Raw genomic sequence first — 27,569 nt, forward strand, 5'->3', positions numbered from 1 at the left:
CACACACACACACACACACACACACACACACACACACACACACACACACACAAACAGCCTCACATGATTCACTGCAGCTCTACATTTACAGCAGAGCACTGGGAATAGGCAGCACATTATGGTGGGAACAACAGCCTACAACACAACTCAGGGAAACATCAGGCAGACAAGGCTTCCTCTGCAGGGAGATGTAGCTTCAGCTAAGCTGTGAGTGGAGCTGTCTGTGTGAACCGTGCCATGACCCTGACCTGCTGTGACTTACTGCTGGCATGAGTTAGTCATGTCAAGACTCATGACTTAGTCTTGCCACTAACTAACAGCTATAAATATGAGGGATTTTACCTCAAAGTACTCCTATTATTGTAAAATAGTGATGCATTCTTCAGTTGCCGGTATTACAATAAGAGTCCATTATACTGTAAAAGGTGAGGACAACTAGCAGGATTTGTAAATCCCTGTCTAGTGGTTGTCCGTTGTTGTGTGTTTCTCATGGTCCTGGTTCATGTGTTCCCCAGGTGGCCGAGATAGACGTGGGGGTCCCGTCCTTACGTTCCCAGCCAGGAGTAACCATGACAGAATACGAACAGAGGACCTCCGCAGACTCATAGCCTACCTCGCTGGTATCCCCAGGTACTGTTTCTTATACATAAATGATAACTGAACACACTGTTGAACCCAGCCCGGCCTCCTTTCCCTGCACTACACACACACACACACACACACACACACACACACACACACACACACACACACACACACACACACACACACACACACACACACACACACACACACACACACACACACACACACACACACACACACACACACACACACACACACACACAGACACACACACACACACACACACACACACAGTATTAACTCTGACAGTTGGATAATGAAAACCAGCTTGTTGACTCTCCTCCGTGTCACATTCTATTGGAGTCCAGCATGAACGAGGAAACCCTCCCCAGACTACCTGTGTATCGCTGTGTGTTTTCAAATTCAACTCCTCCCCAACTGTGATTTCCCTCTCTGCTTTATTTGAAATAGATTCTTCCTTTTAAGCAGCCACCTCCCTATGCAGCATTTGAAAGAGTATTATACTCCAGCCCTCAGCCTGGTGCAGTACCGTTACCACTGACTGTTGACATAGTTTACTCAGTATACAGTGTGTGTGTGTGTCTGTGTGTGTCTGTATGCATTTGCGTGTGTCTGTCTGTATACGTGTGTGTGTGTGTGTGTGTGCGCGCATGTGCGTGTTTATAGTGTAGTGCAGTGCAGTCCAGGGCTGTATGTAGGTTAGACTCCCCCTGGGCCTCTCTCTGTAGGGGCTGATGACGCCAGGCAGGCAGAGCAGAGCAGAGGAGAGGAAAGCACAGCGGAGTGGGTCACTTACTAATAACTAACTGCAGATAGATATTCTCAGGCCATCTCCTTTTCACTCTCTCTCTGTGCTGTTTGCTGCAGGCAAGCTTCTCCTCTTCTCTGTCTGTTTTCAGTGTTATTGGATACTAGCCTAGAGGCTGACTAGTGGTTAGGAAAACAGTCTAGGGGATCTGGTGCGGGTGGCATCCGGAGGGAAGGGGCGTCGGTCTGGACTAGGACGTGGATGGCGTGGGCGGTTGGCTATCGGAGTTGCTAGTGGAGCGTTACCTCGGCGAGACTGTCTGTGCTGTCCACTCAGCGGGAGGGCAGTTTTACACTCTCTTTTATACACACAAACAAACTCTCGCTCTCACTTTGTATTTTGCTCTCTCTCTGGTTCATTCGTTCTCTCCCACTGTTTTCTTATTGTTTCTCTTGGGGAGACGGCTGGGCTGGTCTTTTCCGAGAGTGAAGTCAGTGATTTAGTTCAGAGCACAGGGCCTCCTGCGCTGTGAGACACTCACGCTAAGCCTTAAACACTGGGGATATCCTTTTATGGTACTTTTGCAACGGGACACTTGGTAAGCGGAGTCATTGAACAGCTCAACGTTTTTGTCTTCTGAGGCACCTGGTGAACGAGATTTTCACCACCCATTTCATTTTCATTTGAATATTAACAATAGTTTATTGTCATGGAAGTAAACTAAATATTTGAGTGGTGATTTGTGAATTTCATGGCTGCTTGTGGTTGTTGTCTTGGTTTGTCTCAGTGAGGAGGTGAGCAGACATGGCTTCACGGTCATCGTTGACATGCGAGGCTCTAAGTGGGACAGCATCAAGCCTCTGCTGAAGATCCTGCAGGAGTCCTTCCCTTCCTGCATCCACGTCGCCCTCATCATCAAACCAGACAACTTCTGGCAGAAACAGAGGACCAATTTCGGGAGCTCCAAGTTTGAATTTGAGGTAGGTCCACCCTGGATTGTCTCTTGTGATGACATTCATACGGAATAATTTGAGCGAGCGAACTACCTAGCGCGAGATTGCCTTATGGGTTCTGAGAATGCTACTATAGTATTATGACTCAACCGCTTTGAATCGATCCTCAGATCTGGATCTTTTCCCAAAAGTGTCTGAGGAGATTTGATATCTTAGTCATCTTTAGGCTATACTGAGAATATGTTTGTAGTCTCTGGAGTTGTAATGCATGAGGAAATTAGTTTGCAATGTGAATGTTTTTATGCCTCTTTCTTCAAATGAATTGTTTACCTTCAAATTGAATTTAAAGTTGTGTATAAGTGTTCCAAGATGTCGTTATGAGCCCTAGGAAGTGTTGTGTGGAATTGGAAAGTGATATTAAAGCTGTGACAGAGAGAGTCCCGTGTGGGTAGGAAGCGGGAGCTGTTAAATTTAGTTCTGACCTATTTAGAGTGGAACAAGGATATATGGGACTCAGAGAGAGCAGAGTCTCAGTAAAGAGGGCAGTCTGATTAGGGACATCCAGATTGGCGTTAACCTGAGCCCACTGCTAAAGAATACACAACATACACATGAATGGGCTTTAAAGAGCTGTGGATACTGCATGTGTTGATGTTATCTCATAGGGATTTTATGTGTTATGACTGGTAACATGGCTGCAGCTACAATTCCTGGAATGTTTTTACCCACCTTTTCAAGTGAACATTGGACGTAATAGATCTGTTGTTGACCACTCCTCATAATCCATGTTTAATTATGTTGGTTATAGAATTTTGATAACAGAATCAATCTATTCAGTTGGTTTAGTAACATGATAGTCATTAATAATGATATCTGCATCTGGGGCATCTCATGCATCAGGGTGTAATTTCATTGGGCCTCTTCCATAGAATAAGAATGACGTGTCATAAGTGTCATAAGATGACATTCTACTTATCGGATCTCCTTCCATACCTTCCTCACAGACTGCTGTTTATATTAGTGTCTGAACCCTCCCTCTTCCTCACAGACTGCTGTTTATATTAGTGTCTGAACCCTCCCTCTTCCTCACAGACTGCTGTTTATATTAGTGTCTGAACCCCCCCTCTTCCTCACAGACTGCTGTTTATATTAGTGTCTGAACCCTCCCTCTTCCTCACAGACTGCTGTTTATATGAGTGTCTGAACCCTCCCTCTTCCTCACAGACTGCTGTTTATATGAGTGTCTGAACCCCCCCTCTTCCTCACAGACTGCTGTTTATACTAGTGTCTGAACCCTCCCTCTTCCTCACAGACTGCTGTTTATATTAGTGTCTGAACCCTCCCTCTTCCTCACAGACTGCTGTTTATATTAGTGTCTGAACCCTCCCTCTTCCTCACAGACTGCTGTTTATATTAGTGTCTGAACCCTCCCTCTTCCTCACAGACTGCTGTTTATATTAGTGTCTGAACCCTCCCTCTTCCTCACAGACTGCTGTTTATATTAGTGTCTGAACCCTCCCTCTTCCTCACAGACTGCTGTTTATATTAGTGTCTGAACCCTCCCTCTTCCTCACAGACTGCTGTTTATATTAGTGTCTGAACCCTCCCTCTTCCTCACAGACTGCTGTTTATATTAGTGTCTGAACCCCCCCTCTTCCTCACAGACTGCTGTTTATATGAGTGTCTGAACCCTCCCTCTTCCTCACAGACTGCTGTTTATATTAGTGTTTGAACCCTCCCTCTTCCTCACAGACTGCTGTTTATATTAGTGTCTGAACCCTCCCTCTTCCTCACAGACTGCTGTTTATATTAGTGTCTGAACCCCCCCTCTTCCTCACAGACTGCTGTTTATATTAGTATCTGAACCCTCCCTCTTCCTCACAGATTGCTGTTTATATGAGTGTCTGAACCCTCCCTCTTCCTCACAGACTGCTGTTTATATTAGTGTCTGAACTCTCCCTCTTCCTCACAGACTGCTGTTTATATTAGTGTCTGAACCCTCCCTCTTCCTCACAGACTGCTGTTTATATTAGTGTCTGAACCCCCCCTCTTCCTCACAGACTGCTGTTTATATTAGTGTCTGAATCCTCCCTCTTCCTCACAGACAGCTGTTTATATGAGTGTCTGAACCCTCCCTCTTCCTCACAGACTGCTGTTTATATTAGTGTCTGAACCCTCCCTCTTCCTCACAGACTGCTGTTTATATTAGTGTCTGAACCCTCCCCCCTCCCTCTTCCTGCAGACGGTCATGGTGTCTCTCGAGGGCCTGACCAAGGTGGTGGACCCCTCCCAGCTGACGTCAGATTTTGAGGGCAGCCTGGAGTACGAGCACGACGAGTGGATCGAGGTGCGCGTGGCCTTCGAAGACTTCGCCGGCGATGCCGCCCGGGCTTTGGCGCGGCTGGAGGAGCTGCAGGAGACCCTGTCGCAGCGTGACCTTCCGCGCGACCTGGAGTGTGCACGGCGCCTCATGGAGGAACACGCCTCACTCAAGAAGAGGGCCACCAAGGCCTCGGTGGAGGAGTTGGACACACAGGGACGCAGGCTGCTCCAGAGGCTTCAGCAGGGTAGTGTCACCCCTGGAGGCTACACTAACCACGGCGGCGGGGGAACGGATGCTAACGATGGGCTCACAGGCCACCCAGATGCCCACAACCTGGTGCCAAAAGTGAGTGCCCTGCTGGACAAGCTGCATGGCACACGCCAGCACCTGCAGCAGCTGTGGCACATGCGCAAGCTGAAACTGGACCAGTGCTTCCAGCTGCGGCTGTTTGAGCAGGATGCAGAGAAGGTATGTTATGAACTAACTACACACTACTTTCACTTTTGTGTTAATAGAACAAGGCTTGTTTCTATTCAAAGGACTCACATTTTGGTCCATATCTCTCATCCTAGCATAACTAGAAAGAAAGCATCGCAAGCTCACCAGTGAAGTCTGGATTTGCACTGAGAATATTACTTCATAGCAAACAGAATGGGATAAGTAGCTGCAGGAGTAATGGTGCTTGTTTGCAGTATACTGTAATGGCCCATAGCCTGTCAGTGTGCATAGATCCAGCTACAGTTATATGGATGTCATGCAGCTATCAGCCAGATGGCGATGTGATGCCTCCCTGCTGTGGAAACAAACATGTTTGTCAGTTAGTCAGAGCAAAGCTTTAATTACATTTCCCCACCACCACCTCCTCTTCCTCCTACTCTTCCTACACCACCACCTCATCCTCTTCCTCTTCCTCCCCAGGCATGTTATTATTGTCCCCGGTTATTAAAGCATGTCTCAGAGGTCAAGTTGAAATGGTAGCTGTCACACTGAGGTTTCTTGTCATGCTAGCTAGAGGTCACTCCAGGGTGATACGAACCTCGACCAGCTGTCTGGCGTTCCCAGTGGCAACATCACGAGTCTAGGCAGTATGACAACATGACACTAGGGTCAGGCTGACACACAGTTCAATACAGTGGATTGGAGTCATTCCATCTGCCTTCCTGAGTGTCCAAACATCCATGTCATCAGCCTTTAGCCCCGCCCCCCTCTCTCTCTCACCCCTCCAGAGCTGTAAGATTCAGTACCTGCTAATAGAGATCTTCTTCTGTGTTTGTGTGCCTGCCTGCCTGCCTGCCTGCCTGCCTGCCTGCGTGTTTGTGTGCCCATGGCTGTGTGTGTCGCACCGTCCACAGATGTTTGACTGGATCGTGCACAACAAGGGCCTGTTCCTGACCAGCTACACAGAGATAGGAGGGAACCACCAGCATGCCGGGGAGCTGCAGACCCAGCACAACCACTTTGCCATGAACTGTATGGTAAGAATACACTCTTCTACTTTACTGATTGACTCAATGGTGTAACACAATGACCATAAACTACTGTACCCCTCAGCTTTGTGTTAAAATACATTGAAGCTTATTGATAGTCGTCTATACCTTATTTATAGTAATATATAGCTTAATTATAGTCACCCCCCCCCCCCCTTTAAAAGGGCCACATAATGATGGGTTAAACTAAACAGTCCTCCCAGTAGCTACCACATGCAGTGTGAGGTTGAGACAAGCCGTCCATCTCCTGCATGTGTGTGTTTGTGTGTGTCTGTCTGTATGTATGCGTGCGTGTATGTGTGTGCTGACTGCCCTGAACCTCCCTGGCTGCCTGCAGGATTAAACGGCCCTAGCTGTGTTCTGTAGGGGGAGATGATGAATCACTTCGTCTCCCTGCCCTCTCTCCCTCTCTCCCTCCACTCGTCCTTGCCCTCTTCTGTGCCTTGCCCTGGTTGTCAGTAGTAGTACAGGGCCCTAGCTCCGGCCGCCATCTACTCTCTGCTGCTCATGGGACCAACAAGGGGAAATGAGGGCATGAATTGAAGCCCTAGCTTTTTGTTGTACTGTATTTTTGGGATTCTCTAGATCAGGGATCATCAACTAGATTCAGCCGCAGGCCGATTTTTCTCTTGAGCGGATGGTCATGGGGCCGGAACATACAGTAATTACAAATCATTTCTAGACTACAAATTGACCGCAAAGAAGCCCAAACAGATATCATTTTTGACTAAAACATAATCATTTCAAATCTTACTTACATTTGTATATGATCACATCTCTCTATTAAATCACTTGGAACTAATTCCGTGGTGTTTTTGCAGTTTTTTATGTCGAACAATGAAATCACCCTGCAGACCGCCAGTTGGGGAACCTAGCTCTAGATTGTATGGTTGTATAATACTGTAAAGTACATTTACACAGAGTTGCAGTGCTCTTTCTGTATGATATTGTTTCCTTGGACGTATTCATCTATACCAGGGGTTCCCCGTCCCCGTCCCCCAGTCCTGCATAGGGGAACATCCCGCGCCTACCACCTGTGCGCGCACCGTGTCTATTTCTATGGTGGAGTGAATTTTTAGGTTTACAGCTTATTTCCAGTAATTCTACTTGCAGTTTTTGTAACGACGTGCGCTGAGAGTTGGGAAGCAAGTTCAGGGAGTGAGTGTTTTAATAAATAAATGCAACATAAAACAAAACAAGAAACACTAACAGCACATAGACATGAAACAGAAACAATGACACCTGGGGAAGGAACCAAAGGGAGTGACATATAATAGGGCAGGTAATCAAGGAGGTGATGGAGTCCAGGTGAGTGTCATAATGTGCGTAACGATGGTGACAGGTGTGCGCCATAACGAGAAGCCTGGTGACCTAGAGGCCGGAGAGGGAGCACACGTGACAGTAACCCCTCCCCGACAGCCGCAGGACGCCAACCACAGGGACCATCCCGGGGATCAGGAGCGGACCGGTCGCCTCCACTGAGGTGCAGAAATCTGACGAACCGTGAGCCTATCGATAGGCATGTGAGCCTATCGAACCAGCTGAGGCATGGCATACTGAACCAGCTGAGGCATGGCATACTGAACCAGCTGAGGCATGGCAGCCTATCGAACCAGCTGAGGCATGGGAGCCTATCGAACCAGCTGAGGCATGGCAGCCTGTCGAGCCAGCTGAGGCATGGCAGCCTATCGAGCCAGCTGAGGCATGGGAGCCTATCGAACCAGCTGAGGCATGGGAGCCTATCGAACCAGCTGAGGCATGGCAGCCTATCGAGCCAGCTGAGGCATGGCAGCCTGTCGAGCCAGCTGAGGCATGGCAGCCTGTCGAGCCAGCTGAGGCATGGCAGCCTGTCGAGCCAGCTGAGGCATGGCAGCCTATCGAACCAGCTGAGGCATGGCAGCCTATCGAGCCAGCTGAGGCATGGCAGCCTGTCGAGCCAGCTGAGGCATGGCAGCCTGTCGAGCCAGCTGAGGCATGGCAGCCTATCGAACCAGCTGAGGCATAGCAGCCTGTCGAACCAGCTGAGGCATGGCAGCCTATCGAACCAGCTGAGGCATGGCAGCCTATCGAGCCAGCTGAGGCATGGCAGCCTATCGAACCAGCTGAGGCATGGCAGCCTGTCGAGCCAGCTGAGGCATGGCAGCCTGTCGAGCCAGCTGAGGCATGGCAGCCTGTCGAGCCAGCTGAGGCATGGCAGCCTATCGAACCAGCTGAGGCATGGCAGCCTGTCGAACCAGCTGAGGCATGGCAGCCTATCGAACCAGCTGAGGCATGGCAGCCTATCGAGCCAGCTGAGGCATGGCAGCCTATCGAACCAGCTGAGGCATAGCAGCCTGTCGAGCCAGCTGAGGAATGGCAGCCTATCGAGCCAGCTGAGGCATGGCAGCCTATCGAACCAGCTGAGGCATGGCAGCCTATCGAGCCAGCTGAGGCATGGCAGCCTATCGAGCCAGCTGAGGCATGGCAGCCTATCGAACCAGCTGAGGCATGGCAGCCTATCGAGCCAGCTGAGGCATGGCAGCCTGTCGAGCCAGCTGAGGCATGGCAGCCTGTCGAGCCAGCTGAGGCATGGCAGCCTATCGAACCAGCTGAGGCATAGCAGCCTGTCGAACCAGCTGAGGCATGGCAGCCTATCGAACCAGCTGAGGCATGGCAGCCTATCGAGCCAGCTGAGGCATGGCAGCCTATCGAACCAGCTGAGGCATGGCAGCCTATCGAACCAGCTGAGGCATGGCAGCCTATCGAGCCAGCTGAGGCATGGCAGCCTATCGAACCAGCTGAGGCATAGCAGCCTGTCGAGCCAGCTGAGGAATGGCAGCCTATCGAGCCAGCTGAGGCATGGCAGCCTATCGAACCAGCTGAGGCATGGCAGCCCATCGAACCAGCTGAGGCATGGCAGCCTATCGAGCCAGCTGAGGCATGGCAGCCTATCGAGCCAGCTGAGGCATGGCAGCCTATCGAGCCAGCTGAGGCATGGCAGCCTATCGAACCAGCTGAGGCATGGCAGCCTGTCGAGCCAGCTGAGGAATGGCAGCCTATCGAATCAAGGAGGTGATGGAGTCCAGGTGAGTGTCATAATGCGCGTAACGATGGTGACAGATGTGCGCCATAACGAGCAGCCTGGTGACCTAGAGGTCGGAGAGGGAGCACATTTTTTAGCAATTCTATACATTTTGCCATGTCTAATGTGTATTTGTGTGATATTTGAGCGACAATAAAATTACAACAATATCTATGGGCTAAAAAAACTGAATTTAAAAACGTAGACATGGCCTAGTGAATCTGGACATTTCTGACAAGTTATAAATAGGTCTAAGGTATGCAATGACTGACAAGACAAGAGGAACTGATGATGAATTACCCAATTTCCAAATGGCACCTTGTGCATTCTACTATTACAACTTTCAAGAGTAAGTTCAAATCCAGACTAAGTTCCTCAAAAAAAAAATTGTATTTATTTTTTATGCTGACTCCTCGCCCAACAGTTTGGGAACCACTTCTCTATACAATTAAATGATCCTCTTATCATTTAGTATGATCTTGCTTGTAAGAGGTTTATCGAGTTATTTTGTGCTGAGCCAGCCTAGCTTGTTTTGAGAAGCTGACAAACAGACAGGCCCCATTGAGGCAGGGGGATCACCCAGACCTAGACCCAGCCCTGGTCACAGTCACACAGGCATTATTCTGCATGACTTAGCCATCAGTGTGCAATGTCAACAACAGGCAGGGGGACTCTGGAACAGAGGGACTGACGCCTCCTTTTCCCCAGGATGCCATGCTTCCTGTTGACTAGAAAGACTGTGTGACTGCCAGGATCATATTTGGGAGGTAGAGCTAGTTGCTGATGATGATACTGTGAGGGTAAAATGTGTGCGTACGTTTGAAAGGGCAGAATATCACAATGAAAGCATCATGGACAGCAGCAGTATTAATCACAATGTGTTAATGCGTTCACTGTTGTGATAAATATGCTTTTTGCCACCTTGAGTAAATATCCCAATATCCCCGAGTCCCCAGCTAGACTAGAGTTCAGCCATTTAGGCTGGGGCTGATGATCATCTATGATTATGTCATTTGTAATATGCAAATGAATCGTATGGAGATGTGATGGTAGTCTGCCCCCTATGGGGGTGTTGTAACATTACACTCTATGGTTCCACTTTGGGGAGGAACGGCCCAGAAATTCAAAACCAGTTCAATAGAAAAGCAGATGGCCATCCGATAGCGACAGAATGGAAGCCTGTTTGAAACACATAATGGAAGTGGTAATGCTAGAATGGACACGTGATGTCATTGTGGCCTAGTCTCCTAGTGTCTCCTCTCTGTGTGAATATTAAAACAAGGTAAATATGAAATAAAAAATAGCCTTTCTGTCGTATTCCTCATTTTATGAGAACGCCAGCCAGTAACCCCAGGAGCTTCCTGTTCAAGACGTTCTCTTCCCTCACCCTCTCAGAGTCTCTGGGTCTAGGTCTGTGTCCCAAATGGCCCAGGTCAAAAGTAGTGCACTATATAGGGAATAGGGTGCCATTTGGGACGCAGACTTGGGTTATTGGCGTATGCCAAGCCCTCCATTACTGTGTCAGTCTCATTGATTAGTTCTTCCTGTTCCATCCTGATCCTATCTCCTATCTGTAATGTTGCCTGTTTGTTTACACCGAAAACACAATGGAAACACTATCATTATCATGTTCACATGTGTCACTATACACCCGGTGTCGGACCAGTCCCTGTGGCGTAGACAAATAACTCTTGATTGCATTTGTTTTGAATTCCCCAAGCCTGGGATGTGGAGATGGAAAGCGGCCACACTTCATATCTTTGCCATGCAAAAATGGGCATTGTGACAGCAGTATAAGTGCCAGTATTTTCCTCTGTGGAGTGGACCCTCCCTGCTCTAAGTGCTCAGTATGTGTGATGCTTAAGAGACAGAGGAAGGTTCTGTGGTATGCTGCTGTGTGGGTAAGCCTTGGTGGTGTATGTAATGTCATCAGTCAATGGATACTATGCAGAGGCCTGGCCCAGTGTTTACTCCCTTTAACCCGGGTCCTCCAGGAGTTTTACATTAGGCCTGCCCTCTGTCTAGCTCCCCCTGGCTAAGATACCATGCTGCTTGTCATTTACATCCAGGAATGAAGACATGTAGTGAGAGAGGCTGTTATTTAGCCTCACATTTTAATGCTTCACAGATGTCGTCAGAGTCAGAAACGTTTGTCGTTTTTCAGGAGGGCAGATGTCTTTATCTAGCCCAGCCCTCTGTGTGTTCGTTCTGCTCGTCCGTATGTCTGTCTGTTTGTCCGCTTGTGGTGTTCACAACTCTCATCAGTTTAAAAAGTGTTTGCAGACAGACAAGAGATGTTGAACATTGGTCCATTGATGTTCCCCTGCTATGGATTAGTATAATGAGGATTCACCCACCTCTGTTTCAGAGCACACTGCGTGCGGTGTTGTGTGATTCATTAAAGCCTCTCATTTAGATAAAAACCAGAATACAAAAACCTGTAATCGTTTCAGCCAGGGGTAATTGAATGCTAACAGTCCTGCATGAAAAACTGAATAATTAATTTGTGTTTGCTGATCTATGTCTATCTTGTCATAACAGCTTTGTGGACCAAAATGAAAGGGACATGGTGTTGTTTTGGTTTTAGTGTGCGAGTAGTAGGATGACGCTGACAGCGTCAGGGAGGGTATCGATCCTTAACCTTAATTACCCAGCATGCCGTAGATCTCTACAGCAGGCAGCGAGAGCTCATCAACTGTGTGTGTGTGTGTGTGTCTACAGCTGGCAGCGAGAGCTCGTCTCCCATAAACACCTCATTAAACCATTGGGATAACGTTGTAGCTCTGACCACATGAAAGAGGAAGCCTACTAAAAGGGCTTCTCAAACAGGGGAAGCTTGGCCATTGTTGAGCTGTACTAGATCCAATAGGACTCGAAAGTAATGACCACTGTTTTAGTACAACACAGCATGTGTGTGACTGTACCATACACTAGATCCCCCTATTCACTTTTCTGTGGATTGGAAGCTGTACTACTACAATCAAACCCATCCAAAGTGTAACGTTTTGAGCAGCAGGCAGTGAGCGGTGTAGCCTTAAGCCCTGTGATATGGGTGATAAAGGAGAGGGAGAAACTCATGACTTGTGACTGAACCTCCTTTCTGTCTGGGTGGATCTCCTGCTATGCACTCCCTTATCCTCACCTCCCCTTCTCTCTCCCCACCCAGCCACACACAGTGTTGTGGGTGTCCGTCGGGGCTGGCTGGAGCTGGCTGAGTGGAAGCATGTGGAGATGTGGTCAGACTAGAGGGACTTCCTCTCCCACGGGTGTAGCCCCTCCGCTCGGCTCGCTACACTTCACAGGATAACTGACATCAGCTGCCTGCTGCACACTCACCGTCACTTCCTTAAGCTTTTGATTGGCTGCGTTTGTTGGTTCAGCAGTTGGGTGACCATTTTGAAATGTTGTAACATGTAATTTACCATGAATCTCAAGTGTTTTTTTACTTCACTGAAAATGCGAAATGTTTTTTTATTTTGACTTCAGTGATATTCTCAATTCTGAACACATTTCTGGCTTGACCATTCTATGTATTTTCTCGACAGGATGCAGATTTGTTTGGTTTCACAATACAGGCACTTAGCACTATGATAGTAGTCCCCTTATTGGCTGTTTCCAGTTGACAGTTTACCTCCCCTCTGTTCACTGTAACGTAAGAGAGTAGAGGCCGAGGCTAGCTGGTGTTTTCGTTTGGACTGGAGGGGTTCTGTTCTCTTCTCATTGAGTAATAGTCTCTCTGGGTGTTTGTGTTTGATTTGGACTGGGTTGTGTGTGTGTGTCCAGTAGGTTGTGTGTGTGTACAGTAGGTTGTGTTGTGTATGTCCTGTGTTAACTTCTCACCAGCCTCCCAATCCCTTACTATGGACGTAGGCACTCCTGTGGCTGGGTCTGTAGCCATGGCCCACCCTGTGCTGATCTCTGTCTTTCTAACCCTCCCTCACTGTCTGTCTCCCTCCCTGTCTGTCTCCCTCCCTCTCTGTCTGTCTGTCTGTCTCCCTCTCTGTCTGTCTGTCTCTCTCCCTCTCTGTCTGCAGGTCTGTGTTTCTGTCTCCTTCTCTCTCTGTCTCTGTCTGTCTTTATGTTTGTCCGTCTACCGCCCCTCTCTGTCTCCCTCCTCCCTTCCTGTCTGTCTGTGACTCCCTCCCTGTCGTCCTCCCTCTCTGTCTGTCTGTCACCCTGTCTGTCTGTCTGTTTCACTCCCTCTCTCCTTCTCGCTCTATCTCTGTCTTTCTCCCTCCCTTCCCCCTCCCTCCCTGCCTCCCTCTGTCTATGTAAATATTGGTAACACTTTACTCCCCTCTCCTTACAGAATGTCTATCATGTCCCCTCCCTCTCCTTACAGAATGTCTATCATGTCCCCTCCCTCTCCTTACAGAATATCTAATATGTCCCCTCCCTCTCCTTACAGAATGTCTATCATGTCCCCTCCCTCTCCTTACAGAATGTCTATTATGTCCCCTCCCTCTCCTTACAGAATATCTAATATGTCCCCTCCCTCTCCTTACAGAATATCTAATATGTCCCCTCCCTCTTCTTACAGAATATGTAATATGTCCTATCCCTCTCCTTACAGAATGTCTATCATGTCCCCTCCCTCTCCTTACAGAATATCTAATATGTCCCCTCCCTCTCCTTACAGAATATCTAATATGTCCCCTCCCTCTTCTTACAGAATATGTAATATGTCCTATCCCTCTCCTTACAGAATGTCTATCATGTCCCCTCCCTCTCCTTACAGAATATCTAATATGTCCCCTCCCTCTCCTTACAGAACATCTAATATGTCCCCTCCCTCTCCTTACAGAATGTCTATCATGTCCCCTCCCTCTCCTTACAGAATGTCTATCATGTCCCCTCCCTCTCCTTACAGAATATCTAATATGTCCCCTCCCTCTCCTTACAGAATGTCTATCATGTCCCCTCCCTCTCCTTACAGAATATCTAATATGTCCCCTCCCTCTCCTTACAGAATGTCTATCATGTCCCCTCCCTCTCCTTACAGAATATCTAATATGTCCCCTCCCTCTCCTTACAGAATATCTAATATGTCCCCTCCCTCTCCTTACAGAATGTCTATCATGTCCCCTCCCTCTCCTTACAGAATATCTAATATGTCCCCTCCCTCTCCTTACAGAATATCTAATATGTCCCCTCCCTCTCCTTACAGAATGTCTATCATGTCCCCTCCCTCTCCTTACAGAATAACTAATATGTCCCCTCCCTCTCCTTACAGAATGTCTATCATGTCCCCTCCCTCTCTTTACAGAATGTCTATCATGTCCCCTCCCTCTCCTTACAGAATATCTAATATGTCCCCGCTCTCTCCTTACAGAATGTCTATCATGTCGTCTATCATGTCCCCTCCCTCTCCTTACAGAATGTCTATCATGTCCCCTCCCTCTCCTTACAGAATGTCTATCATGTCCCCTCCCTCTCCTTACAGAATGTTTATGTAACTATGAACCTCGTCATGTCTTCTCCCCTCTTACAGAATATCTAATATGTCTCCTCCACTCTCCTTCCAGAATGTCTATGTAAATATCAACCGCATCATGTCTGTGGGGAACCGGCTGTTGGAGTCTGGTCACTACGCGTCGCAGCAGATCCAGCAGATCTCAGGTCAGTTGGAGCAGGAGTGGAAGGCCTTCGCTGCTGCCCTGGACGAACGCTCCACCCTACTGGAGATGTCTGCTGCCTTCCACCTGAAGGTGGACCAGGTGAGGAGGAAGCACACACACATTAACACACACACACAACAACACTCGCACACACACATTGGGATTTTCCAGATTGAACAGAAAAGGGCCAAAACACTCTGACCCTCTACTACCTGTTTCAGCGGTGTGCTCCTACAGAGACCCACACTCTTGTTGTTTTCCTCTCCCTTTTCCTCTCTCTGCCTCGATTTGCGCTCCCTCCTTTCTCTGTCTTTCATCACTTAAGCTTTTTCGTCCCGTCTGTCTTCCTTTCTACTCCTCCCTCTCTGCCTTCTTCTCTCTTCACCTCTATTGTAGTGCATGAGGTCAGGTTGAAACCAGATGTCCAGAGTAGCAGGGTGGGCAGTATTGTTATAGACTACATGTTTGTGTACCCTACTATCCCCAAGGATTTGAAGCTACTCCATAGATTGAATCTTCCCCTGCTTTGGTAGAGGCTGTATTGTAAGCCCATTTTCTATATGGACTTAGTTGTTGTCATGTGTTTTCCAACCAACTGATTCATGTGGAGGTGTCGTATCTGATGTTTGGTTGTGTGCGGTTGGCATGTGAAGCTAAGTTTGAGTTCTGTGCGTGTGTTTCTGTGTTTCTTTACCATGGTTCTACTGAAGCTGTGGTAAACTGAGATCTCTCTGTCAGTCTGGGGAGGAACGGGGGGATGGTTGAGTTGAAACACCAAGAGAGAGAGACACGCACACACTGACCTTTTTTTATGACATGATGCCTATGTCTTTTATCTCCGCTCTCTTCATCCCTCCATTTCTAGAATAATCACTTGTTTTGTATCATTATTCTCCTGAAGTGCCTCTACTTTCTGCTCTACTTTCCTCTCCTCCTCTCCCTGGCCAGCTCCCACAGGAACAGATGAAAATAGTTCCTATCTCTTAATGGCATTGTAGTACGCTGCTGGGATGATGCAGAGCTAATAATAATGTTAGCTAGGGCTGCCTGCAAGGCAATGTGTTGCTTTCATCCCCTGCCATGAATGTGTAGTTGACTGATATACTAGACAGACAGACAGACAGACAGACAGACAGACAGACAGACAGACAGACAGACAGACAGACAGACAGACAGACAGACAGACAGACAGACAGACAGACAGACAGACAGACAGACAGACAGACAGACAGACAGAGAGGGAGGGTTAGAGAGACAGACACGAGGACAAGTACAAGTATTTTTCAATGCCTGTTTTTGCTCTTTACACGTTTTTGTATTTTAGAAGAAGTGTTTTTGTGTGCGCTAGTTACTGTGGTTGGATGATTGCACATACAAATGCTGTGGTACATTTAGGTAGTCATGACGTTATTTAACCTTTCTAAAATAGAAAAGTGTTCAAGTAGTAGAACTAATGTGCTGTTTAGAATTAGTATAATTTACCTTTAACCTTCTATAGGTTTTGATCTCTTTACTTTCTGTACCACACACCACCATGCACACACACCCTTCTCATTACCATTATAATGTGTGATCATGTGTGTGTGTGTGTGTGTCTCCTCCAGTACATGGGTAATGTGGAGCCGTGGTGTAAGGCGTGTGGAGAAGGAGACCTGCCCTCTGAGCTACAGGACTTGGAGGACACCATCCACCATCACACAGGACTCTATGAGCACATCACCACTGCCTACTCTGAGGTACTATGGGGCCTGCAGTCACTACACATTCTAGTGCCCAGTGCTCATGTACTGAAGGGATTAGTCGGTGATTAGCACTTTTTGTGTCGTCGTGCTTTAAAGTAAAATAAATAGCATCTGCAACATGCACTAAAGTAATCCTGCATAATTCCGATTCAGTTGTGTTTTCAAAGTTCATTGTCAACCTTTTCCCCACCTCACCTGGGATCTCTCCTATCTTCTCCTTTCCTCGCCAGGTGAGCCAAGACGGGAAGTCCCTATTGGACAAGCTGCAGCGGCCCCTGACCCCGGGCAGTGCTGATTCGCTGACGGCCTCGGCCAACTACTCCAAGGCGGTGCACCACGTACTGGACATCATCCACGAGGTGCTGCACCACCAGAGACAACTGGAAAACATCTGGCAACACCGCAAGGTCCGGCTGCACCAGCGCCTGCAGCTCTGTGTCTTCCAACAGGACGTCCAGCAGGTACACACACTTAAGGAAGACGCAGGCACACACACACACACACACACACACACACACACACACACACACACACACACACACACACACACACACACACACACACACACACACACACACACACACACTCACGCCTCACACACACACACACACACACACACACACACACACACACTCACAACTCACCCACACACACACACACACACACACACACACACACACACACACACACACACACACACACACACACACACACACCTCACACACACACAGTGACACAAACATACACACAAACACACACACACACACACACAGTGACACAAACATACACACACACACACACACACACACACACTCACGCCTCACACACACACACACACACACACACACACACACACACACACACACACACACACACACACACACACACACACACACAGTGACACAAACATACACACAAACACACACAAACAAACATACAGAATACATAATACACAGACACCTTACCATCATTGTCAGAGACCACTATACTTATTGTGCAGTGTTTTATTCATATAAAACCTGATTTTCATGCATGTTCAAAACTAAAGAGAACTGTGTTGTAATTTTGCGGGGTACATATATCCATCTCCACTTTCTTCAAAGCTTTTTCAGTGGCTCCTGGGGTTTCTGAGTGAAAACGTATCTGTGTGAGTAGCTGACAGACCCTTGTGATTAGGACTGAGCTGGTTTGTACTTTTCTGTGCCCTGTGGACATGCTCGCTATTCTCTCTCTCTCTCTCTCTCTCTCTCTCTCTCTCTCTCTCTCTCTCTCTCTCTCTCTCTCTCTCTCTCTCTCTCTCTCTCTCTCTCACTCTCTCTCTCTCTCTCTCTCTCTCTCTCTCTCTCTCTCTCTCTCTCTCTCTCTCTCTCTGTCTCTCTCTCTCTCTCTCTCTGTATCTCTCTCTCTCTCTGTATCTCTCTCTCTGTATCTCTCTCTCTCTCTCCCCCGCTCGCTCTCTCTCTCTGTATCTCTCGCTCTCTCTCTCTCTCTCTCTGTATCTCTCGCTGTCTCTCTCTCTCTCTCACCCTCGCTCTCTCTCTGTTTCTCTCTCTCTCCTGATACGTACTAGTTGCCTTGGTAATCCAATTTACTGCCACATAATGTGTTGCGTGATCCATATGTCCCATAGAATGATGCGATCTAAGAGGAGAGACCTTGAAAAACCACAATCAAAATCCTGTTTATTCTTCTATTCAGCAATAATAGTGAGATGAGGCAGCTGGCCACCCATCTGTTCAATAAATAATAAGGCCGTTATTAACTGAGATATATTATCACAGTCCATAGAAAGGCTGACACGTTGGTCTGTAGTGGATTATGGATTTCTTCATCCATGTCTCCTTATTAAAAGTACCAGGCTGTGTCCCAAATGACACCCTATTCCCTATATAGTGCACTACTTTTGACCAAAACCTTATGGACTAGGAATAGGGGGCCATTTGAGACGCAGGCCCAGACTTGGCACAGTGATGCAGAGCAGAGGGTAGAGGGTGGGTCTGAACTGGGAAGGCATTATGTTATGGCAGTAGCCTTGGACAGAACAGGGCCATCTATAGAGCTGTCTCAGACACAGTTCGTCAAGCTAAAAGTCCCAAAGCTCCCCCTTGTGGCGCAGCACATCAGATCAGCGCATACATACCAATAATATCCCTGTTCATACCACACCTGGGTTCAAATAGTATCTGTGCTGGGTGTGCACTTTTGGGACTAGCCTATTAAATTGGTTCTATTGTAGCCAGGCAGGCTCAACCAACGTATCTGATTCCAAGTAGCGACTATCCTAAGGCCTATCACTGTACACAGATGTTGTGATCGAGCATGTGCTACATCACTCTAGTGTCCTTATAACAGCCTTTATTAGACAGGGCTCTGGCAAACCCTCTCTGTACCGGGGGCATCTCAGTCTTTCACTCTCTCGCCTGTGTGCGTGTGTGTGTGTGTGTGTGTGTGTGTGTGTGTGTGTGTGTGTGTGTGTGTGTGTGTGTGTGTGTGTGTGTGTGTGTGTGTGTGTGTGTGTGTGTGTGTGTGCAGGTGCTGGACTGGATAGAGAACCATGGTGAAGCCTTCCTCAGTAAGCATACAGGAGTGGGGAAGTCCCTACACAGAGCTCGGGCCCTGCAGAAGAGACACGAGGACTTTGAGGAGGTGGCCCAGGTAAGCTGGGACACACACACACACACAGAAAAGAGTATTATAGTTTATGAACTTGTTCATTTATATATTATTAGTCATATGTTCATTAACTCAGCAAAAAAAGAAACGTCCTCTCACTGTCAACAGTGTTTATTTTCAGCAAACTTAACAAACTCAACAACTTAACAACTTAACAACAATATTTGTATGAACATAACAACATTCAATAACTGAGACAAACTGAACAAGTTCCACAGACATGTGACTAACAGAAATGGAATAATGTGTCCCTGAACAAAGGGGGGGTCAAAATTAAAAGTAACAGTCAGTATCTGGTGTGGCCAACAGCTGCATTAAGTACTGCAGTGCATCTCCTCCTCATGGACTGCACCAGATTTGCCAGTTCTTGCAGTGAGATGTTACCCCACTCTTCCACCAAGACACCTGCAAGTTCCCGGACGTTTCTGGGGGGAATGGCCCTAGCCCTCACCCTCCGATCCAACAGGTCCCAGACGCGCTCAATGGGATTGATATCCTGGCTCTTCGCTGGCCATGGCAGGACACTGAGATTCCTGTCTTGCAGGAAACCACGCACAGAACGAGCAGTATGGCTGGTGGAATTGTCATGCTGGAGGGTCATGTCAGGATGATCCTGCAGGAAGGGTACCACATGAGGGAGGAGGATGTCTTCCCTGTAACGCACAGCGTTGAGATTGCCTGCAATGACAACAAGCTCAGTCCGATGATGCTGTGACACACCGCCCCAGACCATGACGGTGTCACGCCCTGACCTTAGAGATCCTTTTTATGTCTCTTTTTGGTTTGGTCAGGGTGTGATTTGGGGTGGGCATTCTATGTTTTGTTTTTCTATGATTTTCTGTTTCTATGTTTTGGCCGGGTATGGTTCTCAATCAGGGACAGCTGTCTATCGTTGTCTCTGATTTGGAACCATACTTAGGTAGCCCTTTTTCCCACCTGTTTTTGTGGGAAGTTGACTTTGTTTAGGGCACTTTGCCTTTGAGCTTCACGGTTTGTTTTTGTAGTGTTTATAGTTTTGTTTGGTGTCATTTTGATTAAATAAAGAAAATGTACGCTCACCACACTGCACCTTGGTCCTCTCCTTTCAACAGCCGTGACAGACGGACCCTCCACCTCCAAATCGATCCCGCTCCAGAGTACAGGCCTTGGTGTAACACTCATTCCTAAACACGAATCCGACCATCACCCCTGGTGAGACAAAACCGCAACTCATCAGCGAAGAGCACTTTTTGCCAGTCCTCCCTGGTCCAGCGACGGTGGGTTTGTGCCCACCGTTGCCGGTGATGTCTGGTGAGGACGTGCCTTACAACAGGCCTACAAGCCCTCAGTCCAGCCTCTCTCAGCCTATTGCGGACAGTCTGAGCAATGATGGAGAGATCGTGCGTTCCTGGTGTAACTCGGGCAGTTGTTGTTGCCATCCTGTACCTGTCCCGCAGGTGTGATGTTTGGATGTACCGATCCTGTGCAGGTGTTGTTACACGTGGTCTGCCACTGCGAGGCCGATCAGCTGTCCGTTATGTCTCCCTGTAGCACTGTCTTAGGCGTCTCACAGTACGGACATTGCAATTTATTGCCCTTGCCACATCTGCAGTCCTCATGCCTCCTTGCAGCATGCCTAAGGAACGTTCACGCAGATGAGCCGGGACCCTGGGCATCTTTCGTTTGCTGTGTTTCAGAGTCAGTAGAAAGACCTCTTTAGTGTCTTAAGTTTTCATAACTGTGACCTTAATTGCCTACCGTCTGTAAGCTGTTAGTGTCTTAACGACCGTTCCACAGGTGCATGTTCATTCATTGTTTTTGGTTCATTGAAGAAGCATGGGACACAGTGTTTAAACCCTTTACAATGAAAATCTGTTAAGTTATTTGGATTTTTACAAATTATCTTTGAAAGACAGGGTCCTGAAAAAGGGATGTTTCTTTTTTTGCTGAGTATATAATTACCTGTAATGTGTCAGTTCGCATAATGCCTCTTCTAATGTCCCCCTGTCCAGAACACCTATACTAACGCTGACAAGCTGCTGGAGGCAGCAGAGCAGCTGGCCCAGACAGGAGAATGTGATCCAGAGGAGATTTACCAGGCAGCCCACCAGCTAGAGGACCGCATCCAGGACTTTGTACGTCGCGTGGAGCAACGTAAGGTCCTCCTGGACATGTCTGTGGCCTTCCATACTCACGTCAAAGAGGTACGAGCCTGGGTCCCCTTATAGGCTTATACAGTAGATGTACCTGTATGTAGATGTACTGTACCTGTTTAAAAAAATTTACTAATGAAAGTTATTGTTGTATTCGATCTACAGTATGTCTCTAGTCAGGGCTATGGCTCAGAGTCTACTAAATTGCATGAATCTGAGTGTGAAACTACTTTAAACCCTTTTAACTATTAAAGAAAGTTGTGTGTATTGAGACCTGCCAGCTAGCTGCTGTAATATTGATACCCCTTTGGAGGTGGTAATGACATCTGGTGTAGATGTTCTCATGGTAGGGCTGTGTGAGGGTTCTCCCCTGCTCACCCTGAGGAAAGTTTAAGTTCAACCTTTAAAGGAGTTCAACCTCCCCCCTTGTCCCAGCCCAGTTAGTGTTGTGAAAGTGATGACAGCTGCCAGGGTAGTAAGAGGTACAGGAGTTTAGTGGCATGAAGAATTTATTATCAGTACTGCCACACAACACACCGCCCACACACTGAAGAGTGGAAGTGTGAGTGTGTGTGCTTGCGTGCATTGTATTGTATTTATACAACGGGTGAGTCTAATCCTGAATGCTGATTGGTTAAAACCACATTCCAGCCAGTGTCTTTTCCATAAGTTACTACCGGCTAAATCTATTACGATAAAATTCCTCTGTTCCATCTGACTGTGCAATCCATTGTCTCATCAGCCCAGCCAGGCAATTTATAAAATTGATCTCCACTATAAAAAGCATCTATACATTTTCTCACATTTCTTTTCGACTAACATTTAGTTTTCAACAGAGGAGATTTGTATAAACTTTGCGGTATGTCTCTCCGACATTTGCAACATTGTTGAAATTTTCAAATTCGATCTCCTGCTGTCACATAGTAATGAAGGTGTCAGGAGTCAAGTGTTGGGATGAGACAGACAGGCAACTTTTTTCAGACAGTTGAAGTCATGAATCGGCATAAATTGTATGGATATATACAAAGAAATATCAATAGAAAACAGGTCAAACAAAATGAAGTGCAGCTAGTTTGCTGTCTTTCCAGCTTCAGTTTGAAGTGATTGTGTTAGCTGTGTTGTAGGCTAGCTCCTCTGAACAACAGTGTCCTGATGAGAGAGCACACCTTCTATGCTAGGTGAAATCGTGCATCATCAAATCAAATCAAATTGTATTGGTCACAAACACATGGTTAGCAGATGTTAATGTGAGTGTAGTGAAATGCTTGTGCTTCTAGTTCCGACTGTGCAGTAATATCTAACAAGTAAACTAACAATTTACACAACAACTACCTTATATACACAAGTGTAATGGAATGACAAAGAATATGTACATATAAAAATATATGGATGAGCAATGGCCGTGCGGCATAGGCAAGATGCAGTAGATGGTATAGAGTACAGTATATACATATGAGATGGGTAATGTAGGGTTTGTAAACATTATATAAAGTGGCATTGTTTAAAGTGACTAGTGATACATTTATTATGTCCAATTTTGTATTATTTAAGTGGCTAGAGATTTGAGTCAGTATGTTGGCAGCAGCCACTCAATGTTAGTGATGGCTGTTTAACAGTCTGATGGCCTTGAAATAGAAGCTGTTTTTCAGTCTCTCGGTCCCAGCTTTGATGCACCTGTACTGACCTCGCCTTCTGGATGATAGCGGGGTGAACAGGCAGTGGCTCAGGTGGTTGTTGTCCTTGATGATCTTTTTGGCCTTCTGTGACATCGGGTGGTGTAGGTGTCCTGGAGGGCAGGTAGTTTGCCCCCAGTGATGTGTTGTGCAGACCTCACTACCCTCTGGAGAGCCTTACTGTTGTGGGCGGAGCAGTTGCCGTACCAGGCGTTGATACAGCCCGACAGGATGCTCTCGATTGTGCATCTGTAAAAGTTTGTGAGTGTTTTCGGTGACAAGACAAATTTCTTCAGCCTCCTGAGGTTGAAGAGGCACTGTTGCGCCTTCTTCACCACGCAGTCTGTGTGGGTGGACCATTTCAGTTTATCTGTGATGTGTACGCCGATTTACTTAAACCTTTCCACCTTCTCCACTACTGTCCAGTCGATGTGGATAGGGTGGTGCTCCCTCTGCTGTTTCCTGAAGTCCACGATCATCTCCTTTGTTTTGTTGACGTTGAGTGTGAGGTTATTTTCCTGACACCACACTCCGACACCACACTCATTAGCTCATTGTTATGGATGTATCCAAATAAATGTCACTAGAAAATAGCTTAAACAAATGCAAATGCAGCTACTTTGTTGTTATTCTGGCTGCACTGTTTGATGTGACTGTAAGTTAGCCGTTATTGGCTAGCTAGCAAGCAAAGCATAAGAATGTTGCCAGCCAGTATGGCAATGGAACGTTTAGAACAAACGGCTGGGTCCAGATACAGAACAAAAATACTTAGATTTGGGTATGTCATTTTAGGCGAAAATTTAAAAAAAGGGACGGATCCTTAAGAGTGGGTTGCGTCTCTGGCAACCGAACCGATAGAACGAACGAACGACCAGCCAGCTTGGGTAGCAACCCTAGATTTGAGTCGGGACTATATCTTGTGGAAGGATGAAATAGTATGAATAAATTCATCACAATAACATTTGAATTAAAATATGTAAATCATTATTTGAATATGTTGGTAACCCGTAATATAAAAGTGATAATGCCCTCGAAGCCGGTGTTTGGAGGATAAATTGGCAGGATAGATTTGCCGGCCCTCTAACAACACCCGTGCCAATATATCCTCCAAACACCGTATTCTCGGGCATCATCACTTAATGATGTGTCCTGTGACAGCAGGGGGGCTGCCCAAAGTGACTCTGACACTGACATATAGGCCTCTTTTACTGAGCGTAACACACATCTCCAACAGCCTAAACACAGTGCCTTCCTCCCCCTCTACTCTCTTCCACTAGACTAGAGCCTCTAGCTATTGCCACAATTTAAGAAGCTGTTCTGTTTCTGAAATGCCTTCTATTCAAAGCTGTAATTTGTCATGCCTTTATTTGTTGTGAAGATTACGTGTGTTGTGTTTGAAAGGTTTCCCTTGTAAGAAGGCAGACCTTTGGAATGAGTGTTTCTTCCCATTGTTCAATGTTGTGGCTGAGATAGAGGTGGCAGGTTTACCTATAGAGGTGGTGCTTCACTGTAGTCTCCTAAAAACGACATGAAGGTTTTATGAGAACATTAACTTGCAGTATGTGTTGTTTCAATCCATGTCATTCGTTTAGGCATTAACGAACAGCATTAACCTTTCTGTAAAGGTTCTGTGCCAGTGCGCTGTACTTTACTCTGTGAGCTGACATTGATATCATCTTTACAGTGCATGACTCACACAGTGGTTGGTGGTGGCCTGATATTCATATGAATTCATCATTTCTTTTATCCGTCCATATGGTGTAATAATACCCATCTGTTGTATAGAGGTGGTTGGATTAGGCCCGGTTCCAACTTTCCTCCTCTGTTCTTAGCCTGTGTTGTGTTTGCCTGTCCTTGTGTGTTATTATGGAAAAATAGAGCTGTATGAACTGGAACAAAACACATTTTTGGTCTCAAATGGCATAATATTCCCTACATAGCACACTTATTTTGAAAAGGGCCCTACGGGAGCTGGTCAAATGTAGTGCACTATATAGGGAATAGGGTCCATTTGGGATGCAGAGAAAAAAAGCGGTGGGTAGTAGATTGGGCAGGGAGGGTCCGACATGCTGGTACGGGTGCTTTGGTTTGGGCCACCATGCCAATATAACCAGATGGTTAATCCTGCCACAATGACTCAATGCAGCTCCCTCCTTCACTCCTCTCCCTCTCTCCTCTGCTTTTCATTTGTCCATCTTTACCTGCCTCTCTGTGTGATAGCAGTCATCTCCTTTACCTTTCTAGTGTGTTTGTAGCGTAACAAGTTGCTCTCGTGTGATTGGCCGGCAGACCTCTTACTGTATTTCTGATTGGCCGCCTGGGCTGTCTGTCACTGTGTGCCCATGCAGCTGTGGACGTGGTTGGAGGAGCTGCAGAAGGAGCTGCTGGACGATGTGTATGCTGAGTCTGTGGAGGCGGTGCAGGACCTGATCAAACGCTTCAGCCAGCAGCAACAGACCACCCTGCAGGCCACTGTCAACGTCATCAAGGAGGGAGAGGACCTCATCCAGCAGCTCAGGTAACTCACAGCGCACTCATCCTCCATCCTAAATCAATCCCTTCTAACCCCTACCCGCCATAGAAATATGCTAACCCCTCTACTTTTGTAGATCTGAGCTAATTTACCAAGTAATAAAGGTAGTTTATTTAGAACTGTGCAGCATTGTAGAGCAGTATTACTGTCCCCCTAGTCTGCATTTACCCTACCATTTAGAGACATTGATAGCAACACTGCACGCTACTAACTGGCAACAGAGGTGCATTTGAAGCTTCTAAGAGCATGGCGTCTAACACATAATTAAACTCTGCTAGCTGTTTCACCACCTACCATGTTACATGTCATTCATGATATTGAAAGGAGTGTATTTAATGTGTTTGTTGACCTATCTAACCTCTGACTCTGGCCTCCACACAGGGACTCTGCTATCTCCAGTAACAAGACTCCCCACAACAGCTCCATGGCCCACATCCAGAGTGTCCTACAGCAGCTGGACGAGGCCCAGGCTCAGATGGAAGACCTGTTTCAGGAGAGGAAGATCAAACTGGAACTCTTCCTGCAGCTACGCATCTTCGAGAGGGACGCCATCGACGTAAGTGGCACCCATGTCAAAAAAGTTCATATCGATCAATCTATCAAACAATCAATCAATCTATCATGTCCTCTATTGGCCGTATCTGACCGGTGTCTTCTCCAGAGATTGAATGTTTCACAGTCAGTGTTTCTGTAGTAGTTTTATCTGATAGTGTAAGGCCTTCAGTCCCTGCTGAGAGAATCAAAGGACTATTTCTGCTGCTGCTGTTGTTCTAATCTCTCTCAGTCCTGTTACACCATCAAAGGACTGAAGCAGTGGTTGATTAATGATATTGATTCACATCCTAGAAATGAAGCATTAACCACAGCAGCCTTTGAAATGATAAAGCCTGGACCACTCATATTCATGAAGTAATCATCCCCCTTTCTGGGAAGTTATTGTACTGAGGTGATGACTCATTCAAGGCTGTGTGTGTGTGTGTGTGTGTGTGTGTGTGTGTGTGTGTGTGTGTGTGTGTGTGTGTGTGTGTGTGTGTGTGTGTGTGTGTGTGTGTGTGTGTGTGTGTGTGTGTGTGTGTGTGTGTGTGTGTGTGTGTGTGTGTGTGTGTGTTGTGGTGCAATAACAGGGTCATCGGATAGAGGAGGAGGACGTTTCGTTTTTCGGCACATTAAGTAGACTACAGTGCAGTTTGACATTACAACAAATCACATGACATTGCATTCATATTCCTATTACTTTTCTCATAAAGATGTCTCACATGTCTCTCCCAAGTGGAAACCTACAGTCAGTAAAATATTGAGCCGTGCTTGGCACACACTGCCCCTTGCCAGTCTGCACATGCAGCCCATCTCACACTGAGGTGTAATGTCAAAATAGTTGTGCAGCAGTCACACTAGTCTGTGTGGTAAGAGACCACAGCCAGACTTGTACAGTATTTTCACCTCAGAGGTGCAGTACAGTAAAGCCTTCACATTAGCTGTGATCTGTGGGAGGGACGGAGCGATATGTCAGTCAGTCAATATAACACAGGAGAGAGGGAGGGAGAGGTAGTTTTCCCTCCACTCCTCCTCTTCACACTCCTGGGACGCTGTTCCTTCTTGGCTCCCACTGAGGGGTTAGGCAGCAACACGCTGGTTCAGGTTCAGGTTTAAGGTGAGGCAGAGGCACGGCACACAGTGTCCCAGTCAGTCCCAGAGCAGGATTCCAGTCCTCACGGAGCCAGTCTCTTCTCCATGAGCCAGGAGGAGCGAAAGATGGTGTGTGTACTTAGACTCAGAGAGGGGTTTCTACTCTGCTTTGTGAGAGCAGCCCGGCCCGGTAAGTTGGATCCTGGCGCCTGGGAAGGAGGGAACGGGAGCGAAGAGGAGAGTGTCAGGGGAAGAAAATATGTTAAAATGACTAAAGGCTTGTGGTATTTATGCCTGGGAGCTTTGCCTCACTGCCATTCAGCCTTCTGTAATGTGCTTATGAGTTAATTTCTTATGGCTGGGATCCCGTTAACGGGATCGATATGACAACAGC

General features: G+C 47.1%; 1 protein-coding gene across 5 annotated transcripts in view; it reads left to right on the forward strand.

Annotated features, from left to right (window-relative positions):
- LOC139573663 (triple functional domain protein-like) overlaps positions 1-27,569 on the forward strand; it is a 149,929-nt gene that overhangs the window by 57,803 nt on the left and 64,557 nt on the right. For 4 of the 5 annotated variants that reach the window (XM_071397389.1, XM_071397385.1, XM_071397387.1 and 1 more), the window contains 11 exons: positions 516-630; positions 2,142-2,334; positions 4,550-5,098; positions 5,983-6,105; positions 14,704-14,895; positions 16,401-16,532; positions 16,769-16,999; positions 19,071-19,193; positions 21,203-21,394; positions 25,365-25,534; positions 25,931-26,105. In XM_071397389.1, coding sequence (XP_071253490.1) covers positions 516-630; positions 2,142-2,334; positions 4,550-5,098; positions 5,983-6,105; positions 14,704-14,895; positions 16,401-16,532; positions 16,769-16,999; positions 19,071-19,193; positions 21,203-21,394; positions 25,365-25,534; positions 25,931-26,105 — 2,195 coding nt within the window. Of the gene's footprint in view, positions 1-515; positions 631-1,425; positions 1,953-2,141; positions 2,335-4,549; positions 5,099-5,982; positions 6,106-14,703; positions 14,896-16,400; positions 16,533-16,768; positions 17,000-19,070; positions 19,194-21,202; positions 21,395-25,364; positions 25,535-25,930; positions 26,106-27,569 lie in introns of those variants that run through there. The other variant, XM_071397388.1, reaches the window with a different exon arrangement.

Source organism: Salvelinus alpinus, chromosome 4, assembly GCF_045679555.1.
Source record: "Salvelinus alpinus chromosome 4, SLU_Salpinus.1, whole genome shotgun sequence".
Classification (NCBI taxonomy): Eukaryota; Metazoa; Chordata; class Actinopteri; order Salmoniformes; family Salmonidae; genus Salvelinus; species Salvelinus alpinus.